Source organism: Nomascus leucogenys, chromosome 12, assembly GCF_006542625.1.
Source record: "Nomascus leucogenys isolate Asia chromosome 12, Asia_NLE_v1, whole genome shotgun sequence".
Taxonomy (NCBI): domain Eukaryota; kingdom Metazoa; phylum Chordata; class Mammalia; order Primates; family Hylobatidae; genus Nomascus; species Nomascus leucogenys.
The window spans coordinates 18920468-18945009 of record NC_044392.1 but is presented as its reverse complement, the minus strand read 5'-3'; the positions used below and the strand labels follow the sequence as shown (position 1 = coordinate 18945009).

At 41.4% G+C, this 24542-nt stretch overlaps 1 protein-coding gene across 1 annotated transcript in view; it reads left to right on the top strand.

Moving 5' to 3' along the window:
* Positions 1-24048, top strand: part of FAF1 (Fas associated factor 1) — a 511769-nt gene extending 487721 nt beyond the window's left edge. Inside the window, exon 19 of the mRNA XM_030823889.1 lies at positions 23790-24048. Within this exon, the coding sequence (XP_030679749.1) occupies positions 23790-23873 (84 nt within the window). The 3' untranslated portion in view covers positions 23874-24048. The remainder of the gene's footprint in view (positions 1-23789) is intronic.
* Positions 24049-24542: the final 494 nt, after the last annotated feature.

Sequence of the window (24542 nt, the reverse complement as noted above, 5' to 3'; positions counted from 1 at the left end):
CTGAGTTCCCCTTATATGTTCCCATTATATGTTAAAGTGCTAGGCACTTTACAGGTATTATGTAATTGAATTCTTACAACAACCCTATGAGATTGGAGTATCCTTACTTTACAGTTAAGAAATCAAAAGCTCAAAGAAGCAGATTTCAAACTCATGTCCAAAACCTTTTATACCAGGCAGATATTATCTCCATTTTATAGCTTCAAAACTGAAACTGTAAATTAAGTGTTTTAACCAAGATCACATAGCCAAGCAGTGGCAGACCTGGCACTTAAATGTGACGGTAGTGATTCTTTCTGTTATATCTCACTGTTAACCTGGAAAGATGAATTAACATGGAATAAAGACTGAAGCCAGAAGAATAATTAAGGGTGTTGTAGTCTTTAAAATGAGATGATAGAAATACCACCAGGCAGGGGAAGATTGGAGAGATGGTTGGATGTAAAGGTTACCAATGCCCAGACTAAGTATTTGGTAAATGGCCCATAGATTCTCCTGTCCTCTGTATACTTGGAGTCAGACAGATCTTTGTTCTAATGCTGGCACTTCCACCTGTTAGCTGAGGTACTCTGAGTACTCTTTTCTGTATTTCAGCTACTTCATCTTTCAAGTGAGGATAATGTCATGTGTCCTCACAGATAAATTGTGATGATAAGATCAAAAGTGATAATGAAAATACTTGGTAACTGGCAGAGGGCCATGCCATTTGAGTTGGTAATGGCTAAACCTCTTTAATCCATGTCCCAAAATTCACTACTTTTGACCTGTCTCTGGCCTTTTAAAAAATAAGTTTTTAGACACATTCTTCATTCTTAATATGACAGTGACTTGCACTTTGCCAGTTGCATTATAACAGACTCTTCCTTGGAAGAAAGTCCACTGTTTATTGCAGTCCCCTTAGTAAAATGCAGTAAAAATGTGTTCTGAGTCTTGGCAATGACAGGGAGACAGCATGATGATATAACACAAAGAACCAACAATTAGGGGGGCCTTGGGCAAGTCACATAACCACACTAAACTGGTTCTTTCACCTGTAAAAGGCAGATAATAATAACCTCCTTTGCGCTGGATATAAGAATTAAGTGAAGGCCAGGTGCAGCCTCTCAACTCTTTGAGAGGCCAGGGCAGGAGGATCACTTGGGCCCAGGAGTTCAAGACCAGCCTGGGCAACATAGAGAGACACCCACATCTCTATAAAAAATAAAAATTTAAAAATAAAGAATTAAGTGAGGTAATGTGAGGACACAGACATGGTACATGGTGCATTCAAGATGTGAGGCTTTAAGATGTGTAGACCTTGTGCTGGGAAAGAATAGCACAGCTCACCAACTAGACCTACCTCTGGGTGTATAGGATGACACCACACCATCTCACTTTCACTCCTACTTTCCTCTAAGGAAGCATATTCTGTCTTTTCTCCACATTACTTTTTTCCACAAAGCAAAATCCTCTCAGCAAGGGTTACATGGAAATGTGACCAAACATCCGAGAAGTTTTGATTGACTTTTGTTGGTAGAATTTTCTGCCTAGTTCTAAGAACAGTTGGGCCTGAGCCTTCCAAGAGGTGGTGGATCTCCGATGTGAAGGTTTTCTGTGAAATTTTTATGGCTGATTTCAGGACCTCTTCAGTTTTTACAGCCTTTTCTAGCTTTCAGTCAGACAGAGGAATTAACAATTATTAATTTCTGTTCCATGCCAGACCTTGTGCAGACATTTCAGAAAGTATTCTCTCATTTAATTTTCATTCAACCCTAAAGCATAGATAGTCCTATTTTACAGGTTAGACAACTGGGGCTAAGAGACGTTAAGTGCTATTTCCAGCACCACACACATAGTAACTGAGATAATTGGGATTCTAACCTCAAAGTCTATGCTCTTTACCCTAAACAGAAAACATTTTCATATAATGTGTTGGGGGTCCCCAAGACTATCTCTAAGTTCAGTGATTTCCTAGGAAGACTCATAGGACTCAGCATATAATCACACTTGTGGTTATGAGTTGTTACAGCAAAAGGATACAAAGCAAAATTATCGAAGAAAAAGGGTACATGGACAAAGTCCAGGGGAAACCAGGCACAACCATCCAAGGGTCCTCTCTCAATGGAATCATACAGGACGTGCTTAACTACCTCCAGCAGTGATTTGAGACAACACTTGTGAAATGTTGCCAACCAAGGAAGCTTATAGGGACTCTGCCCAGGGCTTTTATTGGGGGCTGACCACATAGGTACACTCTGCCAGACATATACCAAAATGCCAGACTCCCAGAAGGAAAGCAAGTGTTCATCATAAACTATATTGTTTGCACAAACAGTTTAGGCATAATGAGCTACTCTTACCAGTTCTGGGAATAATGGTAACCCTTCTCAAACCCAAGTTTCTAGTTGCCAACCTTGTAAGCAGGCCTTTCAAACACTAGCAGTCCTGCTGTGTTAACTTTTCTCTGAACATGTAACTTTGTTTTTTAAGATACTCTTGTCTCAAATTCACTTCTGGAGTTGACTGCTAGGTATGTAAGGGGCCCTCTGTAGACAGAGAAACTTGCCACCTTCTCTTCAAACATAACTTAGTCCCGTAGCAAAGGGTATAAAAGTAGTGTCAGAAGAATCCTAACAAGCACCAATCAACCTGTATTTTCAAAGGAGATTTTCAAGACATCATGAGGGAAGCACAATCCCTAGAGATAGCCATCACCTGGCGTGTAGAGTATGAGCGTGTTCAATGCAAATTTGCCCCAAATTCTATAATGGTCTGCTCCAAACCCCTACGGTTGTCCTTGAGCCTGCAGCCACTTTCCCTCACTGCCTAGGGAGAATACTTTCTTCAAATTGGCTACTTTAAAAAGGGGAAGAGTTGTTGATATTTGTTTTTCTTGCTTGTTACAATAAACAAATACAGATCAACACTGTAAGGATCAACACTACCTCTCCCCAGTCACATTTCATGGGCATTGTAGACTGAATCAAGAAAACACACAGGTTGTGGAGTCAAATGGATCAACTCTTCACTGAGTGATCTTAGGTTACTTAATTTCTTGGTAAAATGGAAGTAGCAATACCTGCTTCAGAAGCATGTAGTGAGCATTTAAAAATCGATATAAAATGTTTCATTCATATATATGTGATTTCCTAGGAAGATTCATAGGACTCAGCATATAATTATGCTCAGGGCTATGAGTTCCTAGAGCAAAAGGATACAAAGCAAAATCAGCAAAGAGAAAAGGTACATGGGCAAAGTCCAGGAGAAACCAGGCACAACCTCCCAAGGTTTTATATATATATGTGTGTGTGTGTATATATATAATATTGATATATTATATATTGATATTAATATATAATATAATATATAAAATATATATAACATATATAATATATAATATATATAAAATTAACACAGGGTAAGAATCTAATAGTGTAGCTGGTGTGATGGTAATGGTGATTATTTTTCTCCCCAACCCCATTCCCTCCTTCCTATCTCTTTTTTTTTTTCTTTTTTTTTTTTCTGTGTTTTGGTTTCAAGAAGACAAAGAATCTTTGTCCAGTATTAACTGTTTGGAAACTACCAGTTTTCAAGTAAAGATATCAAACAATGTGCCTTACATGCCTAATAACAAAAGATTGAGAGTGATGTTCAATTAGAAATATCTAGAGTTTAACATTTGTCTTCTGTTTTACCAAACCAGCAGATTTCTTTCATAATTGGAAATATTCCTGAGTTACTTTATGGTGTTTTTCCTAGTGTGAGAGACAGGTGTATTTCCTCATAGAGATTTTTTACCTCATTTATGTCAGGGCCCTCTGGGAGTTGCTCTGTATAAGTTCATTTAGGGCAGCAGCTATACTGTCTTATTTGCCTTTGTACCCCCAGTTTCTGGCACAGGACTTACACAGGTCTAGCACAGAGTAGGGGCTCGCTGAGTTGTGGGTAGGTAGATGGATAGATAGATGAAGAATGACAGGTATACACTTTGAAGGGTGTGATGATAATTACAACACAGTCTTGTCTATAAGGGCCAACCAAGTCTGGCAGGGCAGATAACGACAGGAGAAGATCATCCTGACAGACTTGTGGCACATACTGTCAAGCTAGATACAACATGAAAAATACACAGATTTGGCTGAATAAAAAGTCCTCTATCAGTGGTGCAGACTGTAATAATACACCTGAGGTTAAGAAATTAGAATATTATTCTATAGGCTGTGGGGAGCTATTGGTTTTAGAACTGGGAAATACAATTGATTCCCATTATTCACAGTAGTTATATTGTATAATGTTGCCACAAACACTGAATTAGTGGATACTCAACCACTGTTCCTAGGGGAAATACAGGGTTAAGTTCTTGTGAGCCTCTTGTCACATTTTCATCAACCACTCAATGCATAACTTTGTTATGTATGTTATGTGTGTTTCTGTTTAGAGGCACTTTACTTAGGCCAGGTGCTGTGGCTCACGCCAGTGAGCAGTTTGGGAGGCCAAGACAGAAGGATGGCTTGAGCCCAGGAATTTGAGACCAGCCTGAGCAACATAGTGAGACCCTTTGTCTACACACACACACACACACACCACACACACACACACACAAATACTTAGCTGGGCATAGTGGTGCATCCTGTAGTTCCAGATACTTGAGAGTGAGGTGGGAGGATCACTTGAGTCTGGGAGGTTGAGGCTACAGTAAGCTATGATTGCACCGCTACACTCCAGCTTGGGCTAGAGAGCCAGGCCCTGCCTCAAAAAAAAAAAAAAAAACGTGTGTATATACACACACACACACATATACACATACACACACACATACACACATATATGTATAGACACATTAATATATACTGTTGGTTCATTAACATTGAATTCATAGCTAATAGTCCTAAAACTCGTGCCTGAGTGAAACTTATGTAACACACATATTTTCTCCACAAGGCACATCACAGCCCTCCTTCACTTAGGAACACTAGACAGCACTTCAGCACTATGATTGGGAACCATTTTAAACAGGAAAATCACTAACAAAAAGCACACAAATGTGAAAAACATGACACTAAACATACTGCAAAAAAAGACATTTTGAAAACAGAAAGAAAGGAATGGGCATTTGCCAAGCAGGAGAAACGTGAACAAAATCATAGAATTATAAATCAGTATGATATGTTTGGGGAATTGCATACAGTTTTCTGTGATTGGAATTTAGGCTATGAAGTCAGGTATAAAGGGAAATAAAATAAGAGATGAAAAAATATGGAAGAGTTTTCTACGTATTAATCCAACCGATATTTTTGAGCACCTGTTATGCACAAGACGTTTGGGATATGGTAGTGAATAATTCTATGAAGAACTATACATGGAAAAATGAGTATATTACATGCATAGTACTCCACAGAATTCTTTACTACTATACGTCCACTAATTGAGGACAGAATTCTTGCCCTCATAAAACCATTTATAATGCTAGTTTGTTGGTAGGTATTAGGCCCTATGTTAAAAATGAAAGATTGAACTTAGAGCTGCCAAGTGGCTTATACAAACTGACCAAGCTAAGTTGCAGAGCAGTGGCTTCACCTAGGTCTTTTGATTCTACATTTCTGCCTTTTCCCCACTTCTCAACACTGTTGATTATTCTGATTAGGAAGGATTAAAGTAGTGAAAGCCTGGGAAAGGGAGACCAGATATGACTATTGCACTAGAAAATTAAACAGGCTGTGGGAGACAGTACCAAGATGGCAACAATTTGGGATGAAGAGAAGGCAGCAGAATCAGGAAGAAGGAAGGATCAGTGGGATTTAATAATTGGCTATGTCAAGGTTGAGGGAGGATAAGAAGAAGGAGTTTTCAGAGGTGACTTAGAGGTCCCGAGCCTGAACAACTAAAAAGATGGTATAGTACCACAGGCAAAAATCAAGGCAGATAAATGGAGAGGCAGGTTCACTTTGGGATTTGTTGAGTCTGAGGGGCCAGGAGAAAGTCTAGGTGGTACTTTCTAGCAGAGAATAGAGATTTAAACTGTGAGGATGGCTCAACACCAGAAAATGCCCCTGGCAGTGACTGGAGCAGATTTGAAGATAAGCCATAGAGAGACTTTATTGGGTAGTAGTTAAAAAACTGAGTTCTGGGCCGGGTGTGGTGGCTCATACCTGTAATCCCAGCACTTTAGAAGGCCAAAGTGGGAGGATTACTTGAGCTCAAGAGTTTGAGACCAGCCTCAGCAATGTAGCAATACATCGTCTCTACTAAAAATAAAAAAAAAAATTAGCCAGGTGTGGTGGCACTTGCCTGTAGTCCCACCTACTCAGGAGGCCGAAGCAGGAGGAACACTTGAGCCTGGAAGGTGGAGGCTGTAGTCAGCCATGATAGTGCCATTGCACTCCAGCCTGGGTGACAGAACAAGACTCTGTCTCAAAAAAAAAAAAAAAAAAAAAAAACGGCGGGGCAGGGGAGACTGAGTTCTGGAGTCCCAGACTAAATCTCATCTTTACCATTTCCTAGGTGTTTGATCTTGTGTAAATTACTTAGCCTCTAGGTAGCTCAGTTTCCTCGCTGTAGGATAAGGATAATGATAGTACGAAATTCATAGAGCTGTTGTAAAAATGAAATGAAGTGATATGCGTAAAGCACTAGCATAGTAAATGCTCAGCATTTCTAAGCCATTATGATGAAATTGATGGCAAAAAGAGGAAAGAGTTGCTAAACCACAGACATATTGAGGGAACCAGTGGCATTTTATGAGAAAACCCATCATTGTATGCTTCTGACCAAAGAAGTGCACAAAGGAATTTTTTAAATGTGTTTGAGGTTATTACAACCATTTCAGATGAGCTGAGTAGAATTCAGAGCCTTAAAAAATTTGCCTTTACCGCTTTCTAACTTATTTACAAAGGACTTGGAATGGTGGGAAGCGATGACAATGAATATAGCTATTTCTTTTTGTGCCTATTGTATGCCAGGTATTAGTTCCCTGAAAGATAGATATTGTCTCCATTTTACAAATAAGAACACTGAAGCTCAAAGAGTTTAAATTTCTCAGTATTGTCCAGTAAGTGTCAATATCAGTATTTGATTCTCAAAACCCAGGTCCTTTCCCCATACTATGCCGAACATAAAATGGAGTGACTATTACTGTTTATGTATATTGATATACTTAAACCTTTTCAAAATTATTATTATTATTTTGAGACAGAGTTTCACCCTTGTTGCCCAGGCTGGGGTGCAATGGCTCAATCTCAGCTCACTGCAACCTCTGCCTCCCAGGTTCAAGCAATTCTCCTGCCTCAGTCTCCCAAGTAGCTGGGATTACAGGCATGCACCACCATGCCTGGCTAATTTTGTATTTTTAGTAGGGACGGGGTTTCTCCATGTTGGTCAAGCTGGCCTTGAACTCCCGACCTCAGGTGATCCACCCGCCTCAGCTTCCCAAAGTGCTGGGATTAAAGGTGTGAACCACCGCGCCCGATCGATAACCTTTTCAAAATTATTTACCCTTCCCCAAATAAACTTTTACTTTTTTTTTTTGAGACAGGGTCTCACCCTGTCACCCAGGCTGGAGTACAGTGGTGTGATCACAGCAGGCTCAACCTCCCCAGTAGCTGGGACTACAAGTGCACACCACCATGCCTGGATAATTTTTGTATTTTTTTTTTTTTGCAGAGATGGGGTTTCACCGAATTGCCCAGGCTGGTCTCAAACTCCTGACCTCAAGCAATCTGCCTGCCTCAGACTCCCAAAGTGCTGGGATTACAGGCATGAGCCACCACACCTGACCAAGAAATCAAATAAGTTTTGAAGGCTGTACATACAATCTAATCCGATTCTATCCAGCCATAAATTAAAAATTGTTAGTTCTGTGCTCTGTATTCTAGTTGCTTTCGCAGACACGCTTTGCTCACTTAAAGTCTGTATAACAACCCCATTGTAAACACAAACAACTGCAAATGTGTATGTGCGCAGATTAACCTTTTGTAGACACTCCTTATAATTTTCAAAGCCAGTACTGGAGTTCTAGAGTGCGTCATTAGCGCATGCATCAAATGGCAGATTCCCCAGGACCTCACCACAGTGCCAACTGGATCCCCAGCCTACTTCACCAAAACCACACCCTGTTCTTCGTCCAGAACCAGGACCTCAAGCCTTCAGGTTTAATGTCTAAATCTGAATCTTCAGGTTTGGCTGAATCCCAAACCTGAAGATTCTTTTGCTATTTCCATTTTTTTTTTCACTTTCCCTCCTCTAATTGGCTTTATGTAAGACCTTGTGTGAACAAGCCTTCCTCATGCATGCATTCTTTACTGTGAAAACTAGGGGCAAATAACCTATTTTCTAGATGAAAAAACTGAGATGCAGAAATGGGAAGTAACTTGCCCAAGGGTTAGGAAAACCAAAAGCAGAAATGGCTGGTTCAAGTTTACATAGTCACAAAGTGAAGGTAAGATATACATTTTTTAAACAAAAAATTGTACACATGAAGTTTGAGACAAGGAGGAAAGAAAAATGTGGAACTAATTGACACCCTAGGGCTGAGCCAGGCATTTGCCTTCCTTTGTAGTTTCCTGGTACCCTTTTCCCTCTTGTGGCCCTTTACTGTTCTGAATTTCAGTGTTCTAAATTCTTTTCTTGTCAGCATTCTGCCCTAGACTGTATACTCCTGAGAGCAGAAATAGTGTCTTGTTTACTCTTATAATCCAGGACCTAGCATGGTTTCTTACATGTAGTAAACACTCCGGAAATACTTGTTTAGTAAATAAATTAGAAGAAATAAAATGTTCCCAGCTATTCATCCACTGTTTTTGTTTGGTTGGTTGGTTTTATATTTTCCATCTTACCAGTCAGAAACTCATATATCTTCATAGCTTGAGGACAGGCAAGTGAGGGGCCACATTATAGTGACATTCCTGGTTTCTTTCTCTCTCACCCTCCCCTTACCTCCTCCTTACATGGTCTTGGAAGTAAAACTCCCAAGTTTGGGGGAGGAGGCATGGCAGGAGCATGGAGTTTCTAGAACTCAAGCACCAGAAGTGACCCATCTGATTAAAATTTTCAGATGTGTTTTTATAGCCAGTTGTCAGCCTCTCATTTTGACATCTCCAGCAAGACATTCTTAGAAGAATGTGAGTGGCACAAGCCTGCAGCGTAGTCCCTGCTACTCAGGAGGCTGAGGCAGGAGGATAACTTGAGCCCAGGAGTTCCAAGCTGTAGTGCACTATAATTGAGCCTGAATAGGCCACTGCACTCTAGCCTAGGCAACATAGTGAAATCTCATCTTTAAAAAAAAAAAATTTTTTTTTGTTTGAAACAGAGTCTCACTCTGTCACCCAAACTGGACTGCAGTGGTGCCATCTCAGCTCACTGCCACCTCCGCCTCCCAGGCTCAAGCGATTCTCCTGCCTCAGCCTCCTGAGTAGCTGGGATTACAGGTGCATGCCATCTACTGCCCGGCTAATTTATGTATTTTTAGTGGAGACGGGGTTTCACCATGTTGGCCTGGCTGGCCTGGAACTCCTGACCTCAAGTGATGCGCCTGGCCCCCAGAATTTTTTTAATCAAAAAAACAAAAGTGAGAAGAATGTAGTGCAGTAGGAAGGGGGTTAAGCTGGGAGCCACATCTCCTGGGGCAAAATTTTAATTCTTCTAGCCACTTGTTATGTGATCTCAAGCAAGGTACATATGTCTCTGGGTCTTTTTTTTTTTATCTAAAATATGAAGAGATTAAGTGTTTTCTTAATTTTCTTTCAGCTCTGATATTATGTGATTCTGTGATTAAATGACCTGGATGTTGATAATACATGCCCCATTGACAACTCTCTTCCGAAAACTAGAACAAAACCATTGGCTTCCTGGTCCTACTGGCTTTATTTAAGATCATCTTCTTTCTTTTTATACGACGGTATCTCTGTCCCAGGCAGTTTGTGAGGACTTAAGCTTTTATTTACTGTAGCTGGAGGCTCCTATAAGCCAAGGCTTTGACAATATTTCACATTTATTTATCTGAGCTAGAGCTTAGGATCAGGTGGCAGCTAAGTCACTTAAGGTTATTCAAATGCATTGAAAGTGTTGCTTAATAATTCAGAACCAGTTTTCTCTGTTTAGAGTATTAAGATTTTTTAAATCCTTCTAATTAGCCAATTCCAACAGCAGTTTAAATAGGGAAAATTCTGTCCCCTCTGAAAGGGCAACTGATGCAGACTTACTGTCAGCCCCTGTGTCTGTGCAGCAGAATTGACAGAAGCTAGAGCCAGAGAACTTCCAGAGCCAAGGGAGCTGCTGGAATGACCTGCTGATGGTATCACCAGCGGAGTCTGCCTGCTGTAGGAATGAGGCTGGGGGAAGAGGTCTGAGGATGCAGCTCCTGTAGACTCTATTTCTTTGGATTCATGGAGGCTCTAGGGAGGAGTGGGGAGTTTCCATTTAGTCATTCAGTAGATCAGTCTTTCAGCAAACATGTAGTGAACTTACACTGTTTCCAGCAGTATGCTAGGACCTGGGGATAGGTAGCCAGTAAAATCTCTATGTGCCCTCAGAATTCAACCTGGCTGGAGAGACAGACTCATAAACAAATAATCAAAAGGCACAACAGATAACTCAGTGTGAGACTGTGGCTGATCCCTTGAGCTAGATCCTCTAGGATCTCTTGCCTGGTCAAAGTATAAGAATGCTGTTTTAGCAAAAGACAGGGTTGGCATTGCCAGTACCTGCTTTCCACTTTAAACACTGACCTTGTGTCAGCCAGCAGACCTTGGCAACTGCCTTGTCTGAGGATCCTAAGGTAAAATAAAGGTATTAGTTCGGTAAACATGGATTGACCACATGCAGGATAATGGGATAGGCATATAAGGGAGAGACCACAATGAACATATATGGTCACTGTGTTCCATGAGCCTATGGCCTAGGGAATGATTCCAGCTATGATTAACTGTTATAGGAATAGGAGAAAGATTAATTTAGGCTCTGTCACTCAGGCCTGATTTTATGGAGAAAGTAGCATCTGAGCTGAGCCTTGAAGGACATATAGGTTGGGACAGGTAGAATTGGAGAGAGAGGACAGTCTAGGTGGAGGAAACAACACAGCAAAGGTTCAGGGAGGAAAAGCACAAGACATATTTGAGGAATAGCAAACTGCTCTAATTGTCTGGCACATAGGGTCTATGAGAGGATAATATTTAGAGATCAGCATAGTAAGCAATGTTGGGGCCAAGCCCCTACCACCTGTTCAAAAATTTAGACCCAGATTTCCCTTATTTGATGTATCTTTTGAGAGAAAATATTTTGCCACTTCTAAAATGTCGTTACTGTGATAAGCTGTGATGATGCTCATAGCAGGTCCATAAGGTGATACACCAGACAGATATCAACATCCTTGTTTAACAGACAAGGAATCTCAGAGGACAAAAAGTGACTTGTCCTAGAGCACACAGGTAATCAGAGCAGTATGCTAGGGTCAGGAGGCAGGTTTGCAGTTCCCCAAATGATGCTTGTTCTCTGACTCCCCTCCCCAGTTCTGAGCCCTGACCCTTTGTGGATATGGCAACTAAACTGATAGGGAATAAGCATGAAGAAAAGGCTGGCCAGGTAAAATACATATCTCCAGCCACCTTCAAGTACCACTTTCCTAGCATCCTCTCTTCCTAAATACTTTTCTTTCTCATCATGGTACTTTTGCTTAAGCCCAGGAGTTTGGGAATTTGGGGTATAGGTTTGGTATTGTACAGGCCGCTGCTGGACCAGCCTTCAAAGAAAACACCTGCTCTGTTCATGATTCTTGCCTTCCAGTTTTATAAGCTTTTGGGTAGATGAAATGTACTATCAAAATAGCTCAGAGAGAGCCTTGGTAACATTTAAGATATTGAACGTGCTGCATCTGGTAACTAGAAAATTTAATGATCTCCTGCTGTTTTGGTAATTGGATAAGTAAATACATCAGAATAAATCACACCGGCAAGTCTTTTGTATGTCGTTAGGGACTAAACTCTTTTAACTCCTGTTCAAAGCCCCAGCTCTTGAGTGGTGTTTGCGTGCAGAGCAATACACACACCAGCTCGCATGGCCCTGCTTGGATATTAAAATTCATTCAAAATGCTCACTTTCTCCCTAGCCCACTCGACCTGAGAAGCACATGTAGCCCACCACTCCAGATCTCTCTGAAGCCAAGGAGAAAAGATTTTTTCAGAAGTTTAAATGATACCTAATAAGGTATTTGAGCTCTTAACGATCTATGTCCAGACTGTCTTTCCAGCCACGTCTTTCATTGAAGGTCTGCTGGGAGCCTTCTCAGAAACACTACCATGTACAAACTGGGAAAGTGAGGCCAAAGCAAAAGGGGACTGTCCTGTTTTGGCAAGGAGTCATTTAAGAACTTTGAGAAGGAGCAGGACAGGATCAGACATTTTGTTCGACTCTCACGAGTGGAAGTGTGAAGGAGATAGACCCAGAAGGATGTGGTCTATTAAGAGACCATGTGGTGTTGGGTGATGTTGTCACCAACTTACAGATGAGAAATTTGGATCTTATCTCATGGTAAGAGGTTAAATGACTTACTCAAGAGCACACATGCAGTGCTAGGATTTAAAAGCCACCAGTGCTTTTTTTTACTGCCTCCCTAATTAGCACTTAATCCATGCTACTAGTGAAACTCTGAGGCTAACAATAATCAGGATCTCTCAGAAGGCTTTTAAGCTGAATTAACAGTTCTAAATCTAACCAGAAAACAGGTGTCTCCCCTTTCATCTGTCTCTCAATGTCTTGTTCCAAACACAGTGGTTAGCATTATGGACCAACCTTTTATACAAGGTCCTGGCTTCTTCCATGGTATTGGCCTCGGAAAGTGAGGCATGTCCCCTAACTCAGTGATTCCCAGCCTTTTTCAAGTCACCAGACACATTGAAAATGGTGTTTGTGTGTCTTACTGGAGAACCATACTAGGCTGCTCAGAGTCAGAAGCAACCCAGCTCTGAGGTTCCTGGCTGCCCCAAGAGTTGAGAAGAATCAGTATCTTAGCATACCTGCAAGCTGGGCGCACTGCTGGGGCTCATCTGCATTAGGTTTGTCTTGCCACACTACAGAATCTTCACTCATGAATTTGCCTGTGTCCAGTTTATGCTTTCAGGGGCAATGAGCTTGCAAATTGTTCTGTAAAGCGGGACTTTCTTTTATTTACTTGAAATTATGTCTTCCAGATTCCAGGACTTTCCAGGATGGGGAAACATGCCTGTTCTTGTTCTTTTTATATTCATTTTATGTTCTTTATTCTCATTCTGAAGACTTGGATCATCTCCTGTTTTTAGACTAAGAAGGTGTTTTCCTCCCCATTCCATTCTTAATAGAATCCTCTCTGGGCCTTCCCCACTTATATTGTCATTTAATAGTATAGTGACCAAAGCCACCATCAAGGATGCCACTGCAAGGAGAAGGTTACAGCTCTTGTTTGGTGTCCAGGGTGTCCCTGACAGTGTGCCAAGTTTGAGACCATTTTAACATTATAATACCTTAGAGTTGGTGCCTTCAACAGTCCATCTAAAGGCACAGGCTAGGAATGAAGAATCCAGATTTGCCATGAATGCTGAATAAACTTGGGTAAGTTCTTTCCACTCACGGGGCTTTTCTGTCCCCATGTGCTACAGAGATGACCTCTAAAGACCCATCTAGCTCTAACAATTACTAGCTCTGTCATAATTGAATGACTAAATTTCACCCAAATGCCTAAGGTAATACACTCTGTTATGGGGGAAATATGCATTTCAGTTACATGAAGGGTAGAGTCCTCCCAAGCAAGGGACTTAGAATAAATAGTCTAGTGCATGACTACAATACTAAAATAATCTAGTGTGGTGGTTAAGAACACAGACTTTGAAGTCAGACCTAGGTTTAAATCCTTGCTCTGCCACTTCCTGCCTGTGCATTCTTAGGCAGATTATATAATCTCGCTGAGCCTCCTGTCCTCATTTTTAAAGTGGAGGTAATATACCTCCCTCATAGAGTTGCAGTAGTGCTTATACAGCACTTAGCACAGTTAGCACCTAGTAAGCTCCCAATAAATGTTAGCTCTTGTTACCATTATTATAATTTAATAAAACAGAACAAACAGGGCAGCCTGCAAGACACAATTTCTATTCCTCTCTTACTTTAGTCTTTTCTCCCTTTGTTCTTCCTTTAATTTTTCTTTCATTCTCTTTCCCACCTTAAAAAAGTCATCAAAGAAAGAAAATGTCCTTGACACCTATGCTTTGCAGCCACAGATGCCCACCCAGTCTCACTCTCTAGCACCCTAGTTGATCTGTCACAGTTCAGTAATGAAAAGAGGAGCATCTGTCACTGTTTCCTGGAAGCCCTCACCCCAGTGCCACTTCTTTCCTGTGGTCCAGTGAGACAGACTGGCCTAGCAACTGCATAGGAAGCTGAGATAAACCACAGAGTAGTCTCATAGTGGGACCCTTCCAGATTGGAATTTTCATTTTGGGGTGTGTAGCAAAGGTAGAGAAGAAATTGCTAAGAGCTACAATTGGCATTGTTGTCATAGTTGTTTATAATAATTATTATTAATAATCGTAATCCCTTATGTTGCAAAGGACTTTATTATTACCAAAGATTTTTTTATACCCTGACTCAGCATATGCCCAGCAATTCCCCTAAGTTCCCCCTCTGATACTTTGTGGGTATAACTGCTTTCTTTAGGGATTCCTAGCTCATCAAAAGGTGTTTAAAGAAAATAGACGATTAGTTGTTAGGACTAAGTTGACAGTAACAAAAGACAGCTTGAGTTCCTGTGTGGAACAACAAAGCCCATTAGGGACATGAGCCATGACATAGCAGCAGAGTGCAGCATTTTTTATGCCCAACAGAAAGCCAGTTAGTCATGTTAACTGTCCTCCGTTTAGAAGTAGGTCAGAAGTTGAGAGGCAGTGAAGGGTAATGATTGGATATAGGCTGGAAGCTCACAAACCAGGGTACAATTCTGGCCTTCTCTTTCCTAGCTATGTAATCTTGAGCAAGTCTCTGAACCGTTTTTGACCTCAGAGAATTCATCTGTAAAATTGAAATAATAGGAGTACTTATCTCATAGAATTGTTGTGACCATTTAATTAGATAATATATAGAACAACTAGCCTAGTGCCTAGCACCTAACACCAAATGAATGGTAGCTTTTTTTTTTTTTTTTGAGATGGAGTCTTGCTCTGTCACCCAGGCTGGAGTACAGTGGCACAACTGTGGTTCACTGCAATCTCTGCCTCCCAGGTTCAAGCAATTCTCTTGTCTCAGCCTCCTGAGTAGCTGGGATTACAGTGTGCACCACCACGCCCAGCTAATTTTTGTATTTTTAGTAGAGACAGTATTTGACCATGGTGGCCAGGCTGGTCTCGAACTCCTGACCTCAAGTGATCTGCCTGCCTCAGCCTCCCAAAGTGCTGGGATTACAGGCATGAGCCACCACACCCAGCCATGGTAACTTTTTATAGGGATGATGTTAATAATTACTTATTAAGCTTCTGATATTTAATAGCATGTTTTCCTAATAGAGTAACTAATAGAATAGGTTACTCATAGCATACTAAAAAGATTAGTTAGGCCGGGCACGGTGGCTCATGCCTATAATCCCACCACTTTGGGAGGCCGAGGTGGGCAGATCACGAGGTCAAGAATCGAGACCATCCTGGCCAACATGGTGAAAACTTGTCTCTACTAAAAATACAAAAATTAGCTGGGCATGGTGGCGCATGCCTATAGTCCCAACTACTTGGGAGGCTGAGGTAGGAGAATCACTTGAACCCAGGAGGCGGAGGTAGCAGTGAGCCGAGATCGTGCTACTGCACTCCAGCCTGGCGACAGAGTGAGACTCTGTCTCAAAAAAAAAAAAGAAAAAAAAGAAAAAGTTGTTCCCCCAAGTTCAAAGTAAATGCTAATTTTGAACAAAATCAAAAGCAAATATAGTCAGCTTCACTATAATCTGGGAACTTACATATGCAGCCCATAAATATGCCTCAGAGTACAAAGAGCTTAGTATTTGAAAGGAGAGGACCTGCGTTCAAGTCTGAGCCCCGACAATTTCTGGTTGTACGACTGTGCATAAGAAATGTCCGTATTTGAGCTTTAGTGTTCTCATCTGTAAAAATGAAAATAAATGAATCCAATCTTAGGATAGCTTTAAGGTTTAGATAATATATGTGAAAGTGTTTTGAGAACTGTAAAATAATATTATTATGTATGCATTCTTCAGAACGAAATTTAGTAGCACATTCATTTTGTGTTCAAATAGCTTGGCTTTAAAGAAGCATCTCTTTAAGAATAATCTTTGTTGTGGCTTTATGTTACAGATGGGAAATGTATTTTAAAATTTATTTATGCCCTGACTAGTTGATTTTCCCATCTTTTAATCAAGACCAAACAGACTTTGGAAAAAAAAAAAAAAAAAAAGGCTGTGACCCTTGTATCATGTTACATCAAAACCTAATTGTTAAGTACTTGCTTAGTGCTCTGAGGTTTTTGGGATTTTAGGAGTCATTAAATAATACCCTTTCACTTAACTAGTTCAAGACTAATTGAAAGATATAAGACCAGTTGAAAGATAGACATAGCACTCAGGTGGGGATAAAAATATCACCAAAAAAGTTGATCAGAGATTGTGATTTGAGATTAGGCAGCCAAGAGCCTTGCTGATGTATTATTTGCCTGTAAATTAAACACACTTGTCCACTCAGTCCATGGTATAGCTGGACACTGCAGGCCCTCGTACCTTGTAACATGAGAGCAGGTTGGTTCCAGAAAAGGAAAAGGAAGGGGCTGAGCTCAGATCCTTCTCCCAAATTCACCAGGCAAATAAGTTCGTTCTCACCCCTGTGTGGGAGATGGGGAATACATCCAGAAGTCACTCCATGTGGATACATAAATGTGAAATAAATACTTCCCCAACAAGAGTTGTAAGTTTTATATTATTGACTCCTCACAACAACTCTGGGAGGCAAAAAAATGTCTCAATTTTATAAATAAACACTGAATTTGCCCAGGGTCATCAGACAGCTAGGAGGTTATAGCAATGGGAATCCAACCCAGGTATCCCTCCCTGGGATCACACTTCAACAGTTCCAGCCACTGGGGAACTCAGACCACACAGACAACATCTATTTACACATAAAGAAGGCACTGAATCGTAATAGCTTCCATGTGTCAGGCCCTTGATGGCTATTTCAACCCCTATAATAACCTTTCACCCAGTGGAGAAGGGAACTAGAGCACAAGTAAGCATCTTACTGGCTCGGCTAAGAGATTTGAATTTAAGTGTTTGTATTATATTTCCAGAGCTTAACTGCAATCCAGTTTACTCCATTGACTCGCCCTCAGACTTCTAAAAATGCAAAAATTAAAGCCTAGACAAGAAAAGTGACTCGTCCAAAGTCATACTGCTAGAGTCAGGACTGGAACCCATGTAGTCTGGTCCTTTATATCCTGATAACATTAGATAATGTACAGCCTTGGCAGTCAGCACAGAGGAATTCAGAGAGGAGAGGGTTTTCTGGAGTACATAGTCCATAACTGAAGGGGTGGATTTCCTAAAGCTTGGAGAAACTTATTTTGCTCTGTCTGTGTCTAATGTAGAGGATGAGACCTGCTTGTCCTTGACATTGGCGTAAGAGGTAAGACGAGAATGGATGAGGTTCTGGAGTTTGATCTCTGTGTGGACTCAAAGAGACTTACAGATTTTCTGCCAGCGTGGCAAAGGGTTGCTCCTGAGAGTCAGGCTATGCAGGGTCCCCTCAGCTCACAGTGATATCAGCACACAGTCTAGAGAATGAAGGTTATTGGTCACCAGAGGCAAGCAAACAAATACTAGACAAAATTTGGTAACGAGAGCTTTTCTGCCTTTAAGATGCTGGAACTTTCTCAAATGCAAATTTTACTTTAAAAGCAGGAATAGGCCAGGCGTGGTGGCTCACGCCTGTAATCCCAGCACTTTGGGAGGCCGAGGCGGGCGGATCACTAGGTCAGGAGATCGAGACCATCCTGGCTAACACGGCGAAACCCCATCTCTACTAAAAATACAAAAAAATCAGCCGGGCGTGGTGGTGGGCGCCTGTAGTCCTAGCTACTCTGGAGGCTGAGGCAGGAGAATGGCATGAACCCGGGAGGCGGAGCTTGCAGTGAGCCGAGATCATGCCCCTGCACTCCAGCCTGGGCGACAGAGCGAGACTCCATCTCAAAAAAAAAAAAAAACAGGAATATGTTTTGAGAAGCTTCTGTTGGTTTATTGTTTTCCAGTTCCACATATTGAACCTGAAGCCTGTAACTCATGGAATGAGAGAGAACCCTTTTAGGCTACTTGTAAGAGGTGGAGAGTTACTATGAAAATTATTAGGGAACCAGCGGAAGGCCTGGGTTCTGGTTCTGCCTCTACCACTTGCCTATGTGCTCGTAGACAAATCCAGTCTCTGGGTCTTGTTTCCTCACCTACAGAGTGGGGCTGATTTCCAAGTACTACTGCAATGCATTTCCGCCATAAACTGTTAAATGCATTAGGAACATTAAAAAGAAAAAGAAGAAAAAAATCCAACCTAACATTTTTTCTAAAAGTAAAATATTAGATCCAGACTTTCTTTTATTCAATTTCAAAATAAAAGCATTACCTCAGAAATATTTAATGTAAAAGATCTAACTTCCTCACATGATTGTGAGTTAATGTTTGTGTAAATATGTTACAAACTATGAAGAGCTATGCAAGTATTGCTGCTGCTATTCTTTTTAGTATTACTCACCTCCTGCCCTCAGGTCGCTCCCAACCTAATAGTACAGGTTGAGTACCCCTTATCTGAAGTGCATGGGACCAGAAATGTTTTGGATTTTGGATTTTTTCAGAGTTTGGAACATTTACCTACTGGTTGAGCATCCCAGATCAGAACATCCAAAATCTGAAATGCTCCAAAGAGCATTTGTTTTGAGCATCATGTCAGCACTCAAAAAGTTTTGGATTTTGAAATATTTTGGATTTTTACATTAGTGATACTCATCCTGTAGTTTATGCTCAGGTACTAAAAAGTGAGAGGCAGAATGATGTGACTAGAAAGAGCCCCAAAACAGAAGTCAGAAGCTGTGGGTATTGCATATGCAGTGCTGCATCTGCTCCTATTCAACCGTGTGACCTCGGCTAAGTCACTTGACCTCTCTAAGCCTCAGATCGCCCTTCTATGAAATGAAGGGGTTAGATAATTTGGCATTTAAGGAGCTTCCCCCCAACCCCAAACATTCCAGGATTCGCAGTGTGGCCTAGGATGAGAATCTGTCACATGGATTCACATTTTTCTCAACAGCAGTGATAGGCTTTTTAGAAAAGGAACCGAAGCCCAGGGAAGTAATAGAAACAGTATATGAAATTTCAGTCTGCTAAGAAAATTGATCTAGAAAGGAATAGCTCTGTTTGGCAAAGAACACCTGTCCCATTTTTGTTACATAAACATGCTTCACAAAGCCAATTTGCTAAATTAGTAAGCTAATGAGAAAATATATCCATTCAGGTTTTCTAAGTACAGTGAAGAAAATGTCAAGATGGTTGACTTTCCTTTTCTAACCATAGACAAAGTCAAGCCATACCTCTTATCTGAGAATGACCCTTCTCCCCCAAGGAGTCCCAAAAGGTGGGCTTCTTTGTTGATTTAGAGAGTCAATAATTCAGTAAAGTCCCAAGTAAATGGCACAACACAAGCTCAGATTGGGTTTTTGTATTCATATTTTATAAACATTTCAGGACTTTTTTCCTGACCCTTGACCTATTGCCATTCTTAAAGTGAAGATCTTATATCCCGGAAGCTTAGTTAGAAACAACTTCAGGATCATCTCATCCAACTTCTTTCTCTATGTGGAAACTACTCTCAGCAATTCCTCTGACAATATAATGTAGCGGGTTCCAAATCTAGACTGCCTTGATTCACAGCCTGGCTCTGCCCTTAATAGCTCTGAGACCTTGGGCAAGTTACTTAATCTGCTCCAGGGCTCAATTTCTCCATTGGCTTTATGGCTTAATGGGGATAATAATTGTCCTTACTTCAATGCAAAGGCATAAAAATGATATAATGGAATTTGGGAACTCAGCGGGAAGGTTGCAGGGGATGAGGGATAAAACACTATACATTGGGTACAATATACAGTGCCTGGGTGACGGGTGCACCAAAGTCTTAGAAATTACCATTAAAGAATGAACCCATGTAACCAAAAACCACCTGTTCCCCAAAAACTATTAAAATAAAATAAAATTAATATAATTGTCCCTACCTCAGATAACCTACCTTTTATATTGAAGTGCTTGGAATATACCTGGCACAAAGTAAATGCTCAATAAACATTAGCTATTGTAGTCATCATCTGCAAGTAAGCCCCTATTTGAGTGCTTCTGGGAACAGCAGAGAGTTGCCCCATCCCACCCTCCCTACCCCTCCATTTCCCCAAGGCAGCCTGTTGACATGTTAGTCAGAATCATTCATATTATCAGCTTTAGAGTCACACCTGAGTATGAAACCTTATTCTGTCTGCAGCCTTGGGCAAGATAACCTATGGTATCTTCATCCATAAAATGGAAAGAATCATACCTATTTCACTGAGCTGTTGTGAGGACTAGTTAAGGTACTATACGAAAAGTATATAAAGTACTTAGCATGGTTCCCAGCTACATAGTAGGCACTCAATAAATGATAGTTGCTGCTATGATGATGACTGAAGAACAAGAAAATAAAGAACAGAGAGAGGAGGGAGAAAGATAAGAGAAGCAGTAGTAGCCACATCGGCAGCTGCTGTCTGTCTGTAAAAAGTTGTTTCTGACTAGCTGGGTTCTGCTTCCCTGTCATTTTATTTCACCAGCCCTAGATGTATCCACCAGAGCTGCACAGAACACATCTTCTCTGTCTTCTACTTATCAGCCCTTCAGATATTCAAAGAGGGCTGACACAGCCCCCTCCCTACCCGTATAGCAACATCAACGCCACCACTTCTCAGTGCCCCCTCTCCAGGGAGGTATCTCCCATTCTTTAGCTGTCTCTCGGAGAACATAGTTTTTAGGCTCTTCCCTAAGCAGGAGGTCCCTCCTGGCATGCTCCATGTCCTTCTTGAACGGAGCCCAGAGCACTGCAGGACAGTTTCACAGCATGGCCACCATCTTGCTGGGGAGAAACATGATGTCCTACATCCCCCTAGGTTTCTCTCAATTGGTTTGTCCAAGCCAGGCAAATGAGAATGGAAATAGAGATTGTCCTTGCTTACTTTGAAATTCTTACCTAAAATGACCTTCAAAGAAAAAAAAATTGCTTGATTTTATTTTTAGGGCACCAGAGGGAGCAGTCAGCACAGCCGTGTTTGCTTCGAAGCAATCCAATGGTGACACAGCCTCACCGAGGCTGTAGACTAGACGGGGGTCTCCAGAGATGGAGGCATTACCTGATCAGGAAAAGGGGGGCACTCTTGCTGGGCAGTGGGGAAGAAACCAGAAAGATAGCCTAGTATAGATCAGGGTTCCAGGAGGTTTTGGTGAAAGAGCTGCAGCTTTGAAGTTAGAAAGATCAGGGCCCCTTCCCAGTCAGTAATGGCTACAACCCTACTGAGTACTCATTGGCTCAGACACTGTACCAGAGGCTGCACCAACATTATTCCATTTAACTATCATCACAACAACCTATGAAGGAGAAACTATGATTCCCATTTTACAGGTGAGAAAACTAGCTCTCAGGTTATATAATTTCTTCAAGGTCTTATTGGTAGGAAGTGACAGACCTAGGATTTGACTCTAGGTTTGCTTCACTCTTTTTAACCTCTGTGCTGTATAGACACTTATTAACCATATGGCTGTAAACAAGTGGTAACCACTTTGAGCTTCAATTTAATCATCTCCACTCTCTTGCATAGTTGTTGTATGGATATGTTGTCTGGCATATAGTAGGCATTCAAGAAATTTTAGTTTCCTCTTTCTCAAATTCCAGCTCTCCCACTCAAAGTGACCAAAGAAAGCCACTTTTCTTGGACGCAACTTTCTCATATGAAAACTGGGTGTGGTTTATGAACCTCTAATCTTGCATATGACAACCCCAGCATGGTGCAACTCAGGCCCGATACTTCAGCTTCCCACCCTCTTTTGCTTCCTAGCACACTATTACAATGATGGTTTCTCCCAGCAAACATCATATTTACAAGCCACAAATAACAAAGTAGAAGATGCTGGAAGATCTCTGGCATATTAATTAAGAACAATATCAAAAACAGCTGGGCAGAAAATGCCAACGAATGAGAAGCAGAAGCAGTGTAGCTCTGTTTGTTGACAGAAGCCAATGAGTATTGTACGTTAATTGGGGAAGTGGGTAAACATTTGCCAGCAGCTTGCCCCTCAGTGCATTGGAAGATAGACAGCAGGCTAGGCCCTTCCCACTCCTTGCCTGTCCATCTGCCCACAACCCAAGAGATACAAATACAGTGTGCTTTGCTCTGAGTTCCTTATAAGCAGAGAGGATTCCAGGGGCGGATGTGTCTTTTTAATGACCCTCCTGAGCATACCAGGTTTCCATCTAGATACAGCTGAAGATAGTTTCCCCTTCCGCTTGCCAGCATGCCTTTGATACTTGGCCTTGGCCCCCAGGGCCTCCGCTTCCCCATATCCCCCACCCCTCCATGGAAGAAGACACCAGAACCATCTTATTAGGAGCAGCTTGAGTTAAGCAGAAGATAAGATTGCCTGCCTCAGGTGCTGCAGTCAGGCCCAGAGCAGCAGAGCAGCAGCCTCAGCCTGACTAGAGATTGTTTGCCCTCTCATCACACACTTGGAGTTGCCCATTTATCTGTGTGTCCACCATCTTTACAGTTGCTCTCACACACAGCAGCCATTATGGAACACCTGTTCTGGGCAAGACACTTTGCTAATTATATATTTTTTCTCATTTAATTCTCACAATGAGTCCTGCAAGGTTGATACTAACTACAAAGCCACAAAGCTGATAGCCGACACAGCTGTAATTTAAACTAGAGTCTTTCTAATTCCAAAGCCTGTGTCCTTTCCACTAAACCAGTATTACTCAACTTTTAAACATTATGACCTCTTTTGATAAACAGGAAAGTTTTGTTTCTTCTCTCACTCACAGATTCAGAAGACCTTCATGTCCCATCCCTACCCCTTGCCTAGGAGGGCATAAACCTAATTTAGGATCCCTGTATGATTAACGTATCCCACTGAGCCAAGATTTTGTCTAGCTTGACTTTCAATAGTTCATATTACAAAATTATGATTTTTTTAATTTTTAAGATATAAAGTTTTATTATGACATTGACTCTTTTTTTTCCAAACTAAATATACCATCAACAAGGATATGATATGCCTCCCCTCACCAGGGGAGATATTCATCATTGGGCATAGTGGAATGGCCATTCTACAGTTTATAATGTAGTTCTAAGAGGAAGATCAGCCCCAAAGACTTAGCTGTAGTCCCACCAAGCAGAAAAGTCCCTCCCCTCTATTAGGGGCTAACCAAGCAGAGGTCCCTAGGAATGCCAGTCAGTTGTTAACCAGCACCTTTCCCAAGGGCCCCCTGTTCTGCCAGCCAGGCGGAGCTGTGCAGGAAAGGTACCTCCCCCAAACTCAACTACGAGATTCGATTTTCCTGAGCCCTGGTTTCCTCACTTATAAAATGAGAATAACACCTGCCTTGCAGGTTATTTTGAAGATCAACTAAGATACTGTGAGACTCTTCATTGCCAGTGCATAGTTTCAGAATCAGTGTGCATAGATAAAATGAAGGCCATGTAGAGGATATAGTGCTTGTTTCACTCTTTTGAATATGTGTTCTTCATCTTTTTAGGTAACTCAACTGGACCCAAATAAATCATTATTGGAGGTAAAGTTGTTCCCTCAAGAAACCCTTTTCCTTGAAGCAAAAGAGTAAACACGGCCCAGCGGTGGAACCAGCCATTCCTTGACAAGCCAGCAGCCTGCGTCAGGAGAAGGGCTCCTCGCCAACCCACCCACACGCTCGTCTCACTCAATTCAGTGTCACACTTCTGCCTCTTGCAAAATTGCTGGAAAAAGTAATAATAAATATAGCTACTTAAGATTTCCCATCCATGAGTATATATTCCCAACCCTTATTACAGAGAATTACAACTCTGCCACCCTCCCCTACCCCCTGTACGTCACCCTCCTTCAATGACGAATACATTGTTCAAGTGTGAGTGATCACTAAATAGAATTTTTACCTCTCCAGTGCCCATCTTTTCCCCACAGTGTCTAGGACAGTTCTGTCTGTTCTGTGACGCCAGGATGCTGTATATTTAATATATGTCTCTTTATTTTCATGACTGAATTTCTACTTCATCACCTAATTTTAAGGGGCAGAGGGAAAAAAAGTCAAATGAGACATTGTCGGCATGGAGATTAAACATTGTAGGAAAAAAGTATACCATTTTTGTTAGTACTTTCTGATGGCTTTACTAAGATGGAAGGTTTTGTTTGAGGACTGAATTTGACATATATGCAAGATATTTATTTACTGCTGCTGCCTTGGGTCTCCAGGTCCTACCTAGGAGGTATTTGCTGTTCCACTGCAGCATAGGGA